This window comes from Indicator indicator, chromosome 4 (assembly GCF_027791375.1).
Source record: "Indicator indicator isolate 239-I01 chromosome 4, UM_Iind_1.1, whole genome shotgun sequence".
NCBI lineage: Eukaryota > Metazoa > Chordata > Aves > Piciformes > Indicatoridae > Indicator > Indicator indicator.
Window position 1 is genome coordinate 33,418,224 of NC_072013.1, and position 12,458 is coordinate 33,430,681.

At 46.4% G+C, this 12,458-nt stretch overlaps 1 protein-coding gene across 1 annotated transcript in view; it reads left to right on the forward strand.

Moving 5' to 3' along the window:
• MAP4K5 (mitogen-activated protein kinase kinase kinase kinase 5) overlaps positions 1–12,458 on the forward strand; it is an 83,915-nt gene that overhangs the window by 58,944 nt on the left and 12,513 nt on the right. The window contains exons 13-21 of the mRNA XM_054400044.1: positions 385–463; positions 2,177–2,235; positions 3,361–3,425; positions 7,782–7,824; positions 9,279–9,441; positions 10,578–10,675; positions 10,772–10,813; positions 11,989–12,073; positions 12,165–12,244. Coding sequence (XP_054256019.1) covers positions 385–463; positions 2,177–2,235; positions 3,361–3,425; positions 7,782–7,824; positions 9,279–9,441; positions 10,578–10,675; positions 10,772–10,813; positions 11,989–12,073; positions 12,165–12,244 — 714 coding nt within the window. The remainder of the gene's footprint in view (positions 1–384; positions 464–2,176; positions 2,236–3,360; positions 3,426–7,781; positions 7,825–9,278; positions 9,442–10,577; positions 10,676–10,771; positions 10,814–11,988; positions 12,074–12,164; positions 12,245–12,458) is intronic.

Sequence of the window (12,458 nt, forward strand, 5' to 3'; positions counted from 1 at the left end):
TGAGGTTAGACGTAAGGAAGAAATTGTTCTCCATGAGAGTGTTGAAGCACTGGGACACATTACCCAGAGAAGTTGTCGAGGTTCCATGCCTGGAAGTGTTCAAAGACAGATTGGATGGGGCCTTGAGCTACCTGTTCTAATCCCTTCCCCATGGCTGGGGTTGGAAATGGATGATCTTGAAGGTCCCTTCCAACCCAAACCATTCTATGATTCTGTTCTATGGGTGTATAGAAGGATCCTGTGCACAAACTGTGAGGCTGGGACAAAGGTGGTTACAGTGTATGACTGCAAGAACTCTTCTTTCTGCTTGTTGGTTTGGTAGTGGATTCAGATCCAACAAAGCCATACTGTTTTCCTCAGCTTCTCTGTTTCTGGCCCTTGCAGCCTCACGCCATCGTCCGCCATACGATTCGATCGACAAACAGGAACGTTAGGGCGGAAAGAACAGCATCAGAGATCAACTGTGAGTACCTGATCTGCTTTGCCTTTTCTGTGGTGTTGCCTTGGTTCTACCAGTGGAGGATGTTGGTGTTCTTCTGTTGTGCTCTCTGGAAAGTTTTTTCTGCATTGGCACTTCTGAGAAACAAAATCAGAAAAAAACAGCACATTGCAACAGGGCTACAAAGATGCTGAGGGACTTGGAGCATCGCCGTGAGGAGGAAAGGCTGTGAGACGCGGGGCTGCTTAGCCTGGAGAAGAGCAGCCTGAGTGAGGATCTTCTCAGTACTGGTCAGTAGCTAAAGGGCAGGGGTCAAGAGGATGGAGCCAGACTCTTTTCATTGGTGCCCAGTGACAGGAAAAGGAGCAGTGGGCACAAACTGGAACCCAGGAGGTTCCATCTGAAACGCAAGGAGACATTTCTGCTGTGAGGATGGCAGAGCCCTGGAGCAGGTTGCCCAGAGAGGTTGTGGAGTCTCTTTCTTTGGGGAAACAATCCTAACCCACCTGGACAGTGTGATCCTGGGCAAGCTGCTTTGGGTGACCCTGCTTTAGCAGGGGAGTTGAACTGGATGATCTCCAGAGGTCCCTTACAAGCCCCATTATGCTGGAATTCTGTAATTCTAATAAACATCAATCTTCAAGAATATTTTTTCCAAAATCACAATTAAAATTTAACTATTTCTGTCTCCTTTCATCTCATTGCTGCATCGCAAAGAGATGTGCAAACCTTGCACAAGCCTTTCAGGTCTGTGATTTCTTCCAGAGCCAGCAGCTTTACTCAAAAGGCCAAACCCACTAATAATGTGCAAACAGCAAGAAATGAGAGTGAGTTGATAATTAGGAGGACATACTTTCACATGAGGACATTGAGTGTCATGGTGTGATGAGAAAATACAGAAAAAGCTTAGCATTTTGTACTTGAGGGGAGATTTAGACTGGATATTAGGGAGAAATTCTGTACAGTAAGGATGGTGAGACACTGGAACAGGTTGCCCAGAGACGTTGTGGATGCCCCCTCCCTGCAGGTGTTCAAGGCCAGGTTCAAGGCCTTGAGCAACCTGGTCGAGTGGGAGGTGTCCCTGCCCATGGCAGGGTGTTGGAACTAGATGATCTTGAAGGTCCCTTCCAACCCAAACCTTTCTATCAATCCTATGAAACTTTTTCATGACCTTGTGATTATCTCTCCTGTCCAGGGTACATGGTAACATAATGCTTTTTTTTTTCATATAACTTTTTATTTTATTTTCAAAACTATCTTAATACATCATTTACTTGGATCTAAGTTGAAATTCTTAGTGTAAAAAAGGTAATTCTCTAGATTTGGACAAGCATCTTTTGTAGTTTCAATGTGTTCTGCTCCTCTGCATCTCCTACATCACACTTTTAGAAAGCTTGCTGTTAAAAAGTCTCTTTTTTATTCTCTCACATGCAGTAGCAGTAACATGTGGTTAGGCAGTTGCAGCTTTGTGTACTTCTGGTGTTTGCTTTTGGTCTGTTTCTTGTGGGTTTCATATTTGCAAACTTAAATATTTAGACAATAAGGCTGATATTTAAATGCTGACTGTATTTTGTAGGCAGATTAAGTCTTGTGTACATAACATTTGGATCTGTTACAACCTGTGTTTCACTGTAGTAAGCACTGGAAGAGGACTGCATGTAATAAATTGTAAATAAATTGTGCAGTAAATTAAAAGAAGACTATGTGTATTAAATTTGAATTTGTTATGTTTTGTAGTTGATAAGCTGCAGTTTGAGCCCCCTCTACGGAAAGAAACAGAAGCTCGGGATGAAATGGTAAGCAGAAGTTGATTTTTTTTCTTTCATTAAATCATCATTTCTTCACTGTTTTGTGGTTCAAGTCTAAGTAGAATGTCTCTGAAGTATCATCAGAAGACCACTCTGGGTCCCCCGACAGTTGCTATATTCTTAAGACCCTCCCTGCCTTGTGCAGAGTCATGCTCAGATGAAAAAAACCCAACAACATGAGCCAATTAATTTGATAATGTAAAGAGGCCTCTCAGCATTCGAGTCCCTGATCTTCCCATCGTCAGAGTTTATTTCCTGCTTGTTTCTTGGAAGGCCTCCAGCTTGCACACAGTCAGTTTTGCCCCTGTGAGCTGCTGCTGTTTGTCCCAGCCCTCACCAGTTTATTGCACATCAGCTAATTAATGTTCTTTGGGCTTAGGATGTGTCATGTACACAAAGGCTCCATTTTTTAATAAGTGTTGTGAACAGCAGCAGCTGCCCTTAGTCTGGGTTTGGAGACATCAGTGCTCAGCACTCCAGCAAACCCCCTTTCCTGTTTTTCTACTAGGTGGGTACAAGTCATCTTGGGTTTGAGTATGATTGATGAGATCTCTACTTTTAATTACCAGTGAGGTCCCCTCCACACCATGTCTAATAACAGGAATGATCCCAAGCTCTGCTGATGGCATCTCATATGAGTTTGGAGGTCGCTGCAGTATGTTCTCTTCCTGGGAGAATCTTGGAAGTGCCCTGAGTGGAAAATCCTTACTCAGTTTTCACCACTTGTGATACTGGCATTAAACCCAGGTGGAGGGGTCACTACCCCTGGAGGTGTTACAAGAAGCGTGGATGTGGCACTTGGGGATATGGTTTCATGGCCATCATGGTCTTAGGTTGAAGATTGGACTCAATGGTCATAGAGGCCTTTTCCACGCCAAACAATTCTGTGATTCTATAAACCATTTCCAGGTGCTGCTTGTAAATCCAAGTATAAGAAGAAGATAATTTTTCAGTAGTTGCTTTATAATTAGATTGTAAAATGTGATTTCCCTTGGTTTTACTGTTTATGGGTCATTCTGGAGGGCTTGGCAATCTCTCAGGCATCTTCACATGCTGTGGTTAAGGTATTTCAGTTGGACAGGAGGATAAAAATGACAGTTTCTGCATTTTCAGGTTGTGGCAGCTGGTGCTGACTTCGCTTCACATTGGAATCCTTTTGTTGATGGTGGAAGTAGCAAGTAAGTGCAGAAATTAAAACCATCTTTTGTTTCTGTGACTTCAGATGAGAGTTAAGCAAGAAAAATTGAGCTATGGTAGAAAATTAACCCATAAGACCTAATCCACTTCAGTATTCATGAAATTAAAGGAGATTTTACCCAGTATGCAGCTCTCCTTCTGCAGTTGGCTGGTCATTCTCTTAGGGAGTGGGTTTTAACCCCTTTTAACCAGCACCAGAGTTTGGTGTGAGTTTTTTGTTGCTCCCCAGTTGTAGATGGAAAAGGAAACGTAAGTTGATGCCCAGCACACTGAAATAATGCAGCCAAAGGCAATTTTCTGAAGCAAAGATGGAAACCTTGCAAAGGCTGAGTTCAGGATCCTGCACCAGCCTTGCGTTTCTGAGCTGTGGCTGTGGTTGTGACATCCTGTGACACTTCATGTTCACATACCTGCAGTCTGGGCCTTGCAAGAAAGGGAAGGAGAAAGCTGTTCTGAAGGTGTTCCCCAAGGCGCAGTGCTGGGACCAGTTCCCTTTAATATCTTTATCAGTGATGTGGATGAGGGAGGGGATTGAGGCACCCTCAGTCAGTTTGCAGATGACAGTAAGCTGGGAGGGAGTGTTGATCTGCTTGAGGGTAGGAAGGTTCTACAGAAGCACCTGGACAGGCTGGATCAATAGGCCAAGGTCAGTGGGCTGAGGTTCAACAAGGCCAGGTGCTGGGTCCTGCGCTTGGGTCACAACCACCCCATGAACGCTCCAGGCATGAGGCTGAGTGGCTGGAAACAGCCTGGTGCAAAAGGACTGGGGGGTGTTGGCTGACAGCCAGCTGAAGATGAGCTAACAGTGTGCCCAGGTGGCCAGAAAGGCCACCAGCATCCTGGCCTGGATCAGCAATGATGTCACCAGCAGAACCAGGGAAGTAGTTGTGCTCCTGTACTCAGTACTGGTGAAACCACACCTTGAGTATCAGGTCCATTTTTTGGCCCCTCACTCCCAAGAAGGACATTGAGGTGCTGGAGCATGTCCAGAGAAGGACAACAAAGCTGCTGAAGGGTCTGGAGAACAGGTCTGGTGAGGAACAACTCGGGTTGTTGAGCCTGGAGAAAAGGAGGCTGAGGGGAAATCTGGCTCTTTACAACTCCCTGAAAGGAGCAGGATGATGGTTGGTCTCTTCTCCCAAGTAGCAAACGACAGGACAAGATGAAATGCCCACAGGCTGCACCAGGGAAGGTTTAGGCTGGACATTAGAAGAAGCTTCTTCCCTGAGAGGGTTTGGAAAGACTGGAACAGGCTCCCCGGGGAAGTGGTTGAATCCCCATCCCTGGAGGTGTTTCAACAATGCAGAGATGTGCTGCTGAGGGACATGGTTTAGTGGTGGACTTGGTCATGTTAGGTTAGTGGTTGGTCACGATGATCTTAAAGGTCTTTTCCAGCCAAAGCAGTTCTCTGATTCTGTGTTGTAGCACATTCAGAACAACTTCACTACTGCTTCTGCTGTGCGTGTCTGATCTCAAATACAGTCACGTCCTGTTTGGGCTGAAATGTTGTAGGTGTAGATGTGCTGTGACTGATCTCCCCTGGGGTAAAGCAAGCCTGAAGTAAGGGAGCAAAGCTCTGTCCAAACTGGGACTAGGATTTATTAGCTTTGTGGCTCCTTTTTGCTGCAAAATATTGGATTATGCCTTTTTTAGACGATCTGGATTTGCAGAGAACCTGGAAGTTCAGCAATACTGCTGCACATATGTTAGGAAAGATGGTATTTGAATTGAAATAATTGCTCAGCCTGAAGAGCCTGTTTCCCATCTTTATTTGGAACTGAGCAGCAGACAGTGAGTGTTTCTGGCTTTTTTTTTTTTTTTTGCAGATAAAGCCTTGCATAAGCTGTCAGCTGACATTACAGCCCCCTGGAAAGCTGGCTGTGTCACTGACATCACCCATGCTTGGGTCTTTTTAAGTTCAACCTCTTTTTTGTTCTTACTCATTGTAGTAAAAGCTTAGGGTGGGTTTTTTAGGTCCTGCAGTAACAACAGCAAGCCCTTTCCTTCCTCTCAGGCTTTGTTTGTGTGACCCTGAGGAGCTGCAGATTGAAGGATTCTATGCAGACAGCTGGAATCTGCAGAGTCGAAGAGCAGGGAGGGAGGGAAACTCCTCCTGACAAAGTGACTTCTTGATTTGATTCTGTTTCTGTAGCCTTATTACCATGGTGTATTAAAACCAGACTTAATATAGCTGTAGCAAATGTTTCCAGGGCTATAGGTGGGTAAATAGATACAGATTTAAGATTGAAAAGACAGGCATAAAGTTACTGGATGGTGAATCCGTGCTGCTTACTTGGAAACCACTTCTAGTTGGAAAGATAAACAGGAAATGCACAGCTCCTCTGGCCCAGCAGTTCTGAGTAACGCCAGGAGTGCACAGAGAGAATGTCTGCTGGGGATTCCTCACTTCTCCTGCCCTTTGGCTGTTATCAGAGTGAATGGTGATTGATAGTCTCAGATTGCATTGGGTTGGAAAGGACCCTCAAAGATTATCTTGTCCAAACCCCTTGAAGTCAGCACAGACACCTCCAGCCAGGTCAGGCTGTCCAGGACCACATTGAGTCTCATCTTGAGTACCTCCAGGGGCAGGGCCTCAACCATATCTCTGGGCAACCCGTTCCAGTATTTCACCACTCTCCTTGTACAGAACTTCCCCCTGATGTCCCACCTAAGAGAGACACAAGTACCACAAGAGAGACGCAGGCCTGCTAGAGCAAGTCTAAAGGAGGCCACCAAGATGATCAGAGGGCTGGAGCACCTTTTCTATGAAGACAGGCTGAGAGAACTGGGGCTGTTCAGCCTAGAGATGAGAAGGCTCCAGGGAGACCTTAGAGCATCCTTCCAGTACCTGAAGGGAACTACAGCAAGGCAGGGGAAGGACTGTTTAGAAGGGCTTGTAGTGATAGGAGGAAGGGCAATGGTTTGAAACTGGAGCAAGGTAGATTTAGGCTGGACATCAGGAGGAAGTTCTTTACAATGAGAGTGGTGAAATACTGGAACAGGTTGCCCCAGGGGTGTGGTCTCCCTGTCCCTGGAGACACTCAAAATGAGACTCTGTGTGGTCCTGGGCAGCCTGATCTGTTTGGAGGTGTCTTTGCTGACCGCAAGGGGCTTGGACAAAATGATCTTTGAGGGTCCCTTCCAACCCAGTGCATTCTGTGAAACTGTATGAAATGCCAAGAGATGGGACAAGCAGGAATAGCCTCAAGTTGTGCCAGGGAAGGCAGAGGTTGGACATGAGGAACAATCTCTCGTCGAAAAGGGTTGTCAAGCCCTGGAACAGGCTATCCGGGGAAGAGGAATTTCAAAGCCATGTAGATGTGGTACTGAGGGATATGGTTTCACAGTGACCTGGCAGTCCTGGGTTAACAGTTAGACTCTACGATCTCAAAGGTCTTTTCCAACCAAACCAATTCTGTGATTCCACGAAACGAGAAAGGGCTTAGTGCAGTGAGCAGGAGAGGGAAGTGCTTTGTTTTGAAGAGGGCTGGGAGCTGCTTGTTGTGAAGCCAATGACATCACCGCTCGGTTTAGTCGCACGTGCCAACCTCGGAGCAGAGCTCTTAATTGTATGAACATTTCACCTAGGGGACTGCTTACCAAATTTGGCGATGGCTTTGAAGATATTGAAGAGTGAGTGGACCTCCTTCCTGTGCAGTTGTGTTTGACCCCCTGTGGCGCTCGCTAAAGCAGGCAGCCTTCTGGCAAAACCTCTTCCCTTAAAGTGCTGCAGGCAGCTTTGCCACTCATCAAAAAGGGAGGGCTGGCTGCACTCAAAGGTCTAATACATGCTTGACTGTTTAGCTGATCCTCAGGAGAATGTCTGCAGAGCAATGCTTCCTTCCCTCCCTCTCCTTCTTGAGGTTGTCTTTGAGTGCCTAATGCTCTAAAGCAGATTTTGTGTTGATTAATCCATCGATCATCAGCCAAGCCTGGTAAAGACAGGATGTGAAGATGTTCCTGCAGAGCTCTGGTGGAGTATGTGCAGCTCTTCTGTTGCCCAAACATTGGTTTGATCCAGAAGGAAAGCTGCAAACTGCACCAAACTAGTCCCTGAATGTACATTTCTTTGCTAAATGCCAGTAGCCTTCAGCAGAAGTTGCTCTGTAACCTTGGCATTTCTGAGAGCACAGGAATTTGTCAATCCCCACCACTTCTAACACAATTAATGTGCTTTTCCCCCTCCCTCTTGGACTTGTAGTTTAACCCTGTTAGTGCAAAAGCTGTGACCCATCCTTCCTGTGCATCTTGCTTGTCTTATTGACAGTCTGTGTTCTCCAGTAATTCTGTTTGTGTTGGTGGTTTAACTAAGACAATGCTGCACCTTCTCATTGTAGATCAACGCTAAAGCGAGCTGGACCACCTCCGCTACCTCCAAAGGTAAGAGATGGTGGCCTTTAGGAATTATAGGCAGCAAACAGCTTGCCCAGAGAGGTGGTAAATGCTTCATCCCTGGAAACATTCAAGGTCAGGTTGTACAACTTTGGAATCTTGGTGGACAATGAGTTATTCATGGGCCAGCAATATGCCTTTGGAGCCAAGGCAGCCAATGGGGCGCATTAAGAAGAGTGTGGCAAGCAGATTGAGGGAGGCTCTCCTACACTTCTACTCTACCCTGCAGAGGCCACATCTGGAGTACTGGGTCCAGTTCTGGGCTCCTCAGTTCACAAGGAACAGGGAAATGCTGGAGAGAGTCCAACAGAAGGCTGCAAGAATGATGAAAGGACTGGCAGGTCTCTCTTATGAGGGAAGGTTGAGAGACCTGGGGCTGTTTAGTCCGGAGAAGAGCAGCCTGAGAGGGGATCTGGTCAATGCTCAGCAAGAGCTAAAGGGTAGGGGTCATGGAGAAGGGGCCAGTTTCTTTTCAGTGGTGCTCTGCAGTAGGATGAAGGGCAGTGGACGCAAACTGGAACCCAGTAAGTTCCACCTCGACATCAGGAAGAACTTCCTTCTTGTGAGGGTGCTGGAGCCCTGGAGCAGGCTGCCCAGAGAAGTTGTGGAGTCTCCTCCAGAGAAATTCCAAGCCCACCTGTATACCTTCCTGTGGGGCCTGCCCTAAGTGATCCTGATTTAGCTGAGGGGTTGTACTAGATGATCTCCAGAGGTCCCTTCCAACCCCTATCATTCTATGATTCTGACAGGGCTCTGAGCCACCTGCTCTAGTTGCAGATGTCCCTGCTGCCTGCAAGGACTAGATGACCTTTAAAGGTCCCTTCCAACCCAAACCAGTCTGTGATTCTATTCCACGGAGCTCTGCTTGTGCAGCCTCAGCAGCACCTCTGTCTCATGCTCTCAGCAGGTTATAAACTCTGTTAAATTCCATTTGCTAGCAGGCTTTGGGCAGCTTCCTATTTTATGCTGACTTGCAGTCTGCACCATCTCAGCCTCCAGGGACTTGCAGCCTTGTGGGCCAGCCTAGAGAAAGTGACTTACAGGTATTTTCCCCAGCATGCTGCGTGGGATGTGCTCTTGTTCAGCATTCTGCCTGCTGCTGTGGTTTTCCGTCTGAGAAGGAATCTCTCATAGATTGTTCTGCTGTCAAATCTCTTTTTTCAAAGGCCGATGTGGGTTTTGTGTGTATAGAAGCAGACTGATTTGAATTAAACTTGTCTCAAGGCCTTAGAAGAGGTTTCCCAGAGAGGTTATGGAAGCTCCAAACCTGGAAGTGTTCAAAGCCAGGCTGGTCAAGGCTTTGAGCAACCTGGCATAGTGGGAGGTGTCCCTGCCCGCAGCAGGGACCTTTAAGGTCCCTTCCAACCCAAACTGTACTATATGAAGTTCCTTCTTTCAGGTGCCATTTCACAGGTAACCTCCACCTCTGTGGTTTGTTGCAGCCAAGAATAAACAGTTATCCTGAGGAAAACCTTCCAGATGATGAGAAATGTCAGACCATAAAACATTTCCCAGACTCTCAGAACAGAGCTCCACCAGCTCACAGGAGACAAAGCATCCCAGTTTGTGGAGCTCAGACTGATTCTTCTTCAGTTGGAATGACCAGCAGCATGAGCAGCCCTGGATTGCTCACAGCTAGATACAGCGACCTAGGTAAATGTTACACGTCCTAAAGGTGACTTGCTTCCTCTGGAAGGAAATCTGCACAAGAGGCAGCTGTGTGCAGCACATTTTAGTGGTTTGCTATGCAAGCTGATCATGAGGCGCAGTCTCCTGGGCTGCATCAAGAGGAGTGTGGCCAGCAGGTCAAGAGAGGTGATTCTGCCCCTTCACTCTGCTCTTGTGAGACTCCACCTCAAATACCACACCCAATTCTGGTGTCCCCATCATAAGAAGGACACAAAATTGTTGGAGAAAGTCCAGAGGAGGACCATAAAGATGATCCAAGGGCTGGAGTGCCTCTGCTGTGAGGACAGGCTTAGGGGATCTGGGGTTGTTCAGCCTGGAGAAGAGAAGACTCTGGAGGCACTTTATAGTTGCCTTTCAATAGCTGAAGGGAACCTACAGGAAAACTGGAGAGAGACCTTTCATAAGGGTGTCTAACACAGGACAAGGGGGAATGGTGCTCAGCCGAGGGAGAGTAGGATTAGACTGGCTTTTAGGAAGAAGTCCTTCAGCACGAGGGTGGTGAGACTCTGAAATGAGTTGCTCAGAGAGGTTGTGGATGCCCCCTTCCTGGAGGTGTTCAAGGCCAGACTGCATGAAGCCTTTGGCAGCCAAGTATAGCTGAGAGGTGCCCTGACCATGGAATGGAGGTTGGAGTAGATGATCTCTGATGTCCCTTCCAATCTAAGCCATTCTATGATTCTGTGGATGCTGGTTCTTCTTAGAGTTATCACCCATGGTAGAAACATTGTTCCCTAAAGAAGGACTCTCAGCCAGTCAATACCATTCCTGTCCCCTGCAGGAACAGCATAAACCCAACAACTGTGCAGGGAGATTCTTCGCAAAGACCTTGCCACAGCTTTATTCTGGATTTGGACAATGAAAAGCATTGATTCCTGTATGGCTTAGCATGTGGGAGGGTGGCCAGCTGTCCTTGCAAGGGTTCAGCTACCTGAGAAGTGTAGATGGACGTTTCAGAGTTCACTTTGCCACTTCCATGAGACACGGGGGAGAAGAGAGAATAGGACAGCAGCTGTGTGGAGTGAGCTACAAAATGTGTCTGGGCTTCTTTTCAGGAAATGGGGAAGGGATGCTGAAACTCATTGAAGAAAATGCTGAAGGGTCTGGACAAATTCCTCAGCTGCCACGTAAAAAAGAGAAAAGAGATTTTCCTGTGAGTATGGCAATTCTCAGCCTGGTCTCACTGTCGTATTTGCTACTTTCATATCACGTGTGGGAGGAATTTTACGATCTTCCTTTCTTTCCACAGAAGCCAGCAATCAATGGTTTGCCTCCAACACCGAAGGTGCTGGTAAGAAATCTCATTTGCAGTAGCAGTTATTGGAAACCTGCTGTCGTGGCAGGACAGGGGACATGGAGACAGGCTGAGAGAGTTGAGGCTGTTCAGACTGGAAAAGAGAAGGTTCCAGGGAGACCTTAGAGCAGCCTACCCAGTTACTGAAGGGGGCTACAAGAAAGCTGGGGAGGGACTTTTTACAAGGACTTGTAGTGATAGGATGAGGGGGAATGAATTGGCACTGGAAGAGAGGAGATTTGGACTGGAGATTAGAAAAATTCTTTCCAGTGAGGGTGGTGAGACACTGAAACAGGTTGCCCAGGGAAGTCAGGGATGCCCCCTCCCTGGGTGTGTTCCAAGGCCAGGTTGGATGAGGCCTTGAGCAGCATGGGCTAGTGTGAGGTGTCCCTGCCCATGGCAGAGAGGTTGGAACTAGATGATCTTCAAGGTTGCTTCAACCCAAACCATTCTATGTTTCTGTGGCATGTCTCTAGATTTTCTATGTGTAACCAGTTACCTTTCATGTACTCAATCCATAATATTTGTTTCCTTCTCTTAAAAACTTCCTGTCACCATTTGGTCTGTATGTGAAGGGTTGGTTCCCTGAGTTGTGATCTCCAGTGGCAACCTCTGCTTAGTAACCCTTTCTTCACTGAAAGGCTTCTCAAACACTGGAACAGGGAGGTAGTTGAATCCCCTTCCCTGGAGGTGTTTAAAAGCCACAGAGATACGGTGCTGGGGGGCATGGTTTAGCACCAGCCTTGGTGCTAAATGGTTGGACTTGATGATCTTAAAGGTCTTTTCCAATCTGAATGATTCTCTCAAAGGGGGAGAGGTGACAGTGATTTAAGAGGGTGTTAGTACTTCAACATTCTAGCTTCTTTTTCTTTCATATGTCATTTTAATAAGCACTCAGCATTGTTCTTACACAGTAGGTACTTAAAATGGTCCATATCGTTCTTATATTCTTATATCATATCTTACAGTGTTTCTTAATGTACCTGTGAGAAGATTTGGAAGGCTCCATTGTAGCTTTGAGGGCAGATAAATCTGACACATGAGAGTTAAGTTTGTGTCTGTGAAACGAGAGCAGTGGTGTGTCCAGACATGTGCTAAATGGGCAAATGTCAGCAGAGAAAATGCTTTATATTGTAAAGCCATTTCAGGTTTCACTTTTGGTGGTGTTTCAGATGGGAGCCTGTTTTTCCAAAGTCTTTGATGGTTGTCCTTTGAAGATTAATTGTGCCACATCCTGGATACATCCAGATACTAAAGGTAAAGCTCTCTGAGGCTTGTATTTTAAACCTGCCTGATGACAAAGCAGTGATGAGCTGGTGGCATAATCCATTTCTCTTTGTTTGTTTAGATCAGTACATTATCTTTGGCACAGAAGAAGGCATCTATACTTTGAATTTGAACGAGCTTCATGAAGCAACAATGGAACAGGTGACTTTTGGTGTATTGAACACAGGGATTTGGGGATATTATGAAGCAAGAACATTTGGTGCTAGAGGGATGATGAGGATTAGAGGATAGGTGAGATACCAGGATTTGTGGCACAAAGTGATTTGCATCAGAGCTGGAAATGGAAGTGGAAAATTAATATTTCCCCCACCTAGCTGATATTTTGATTACTGCTTCTGTAACACTGCTTCTGAAG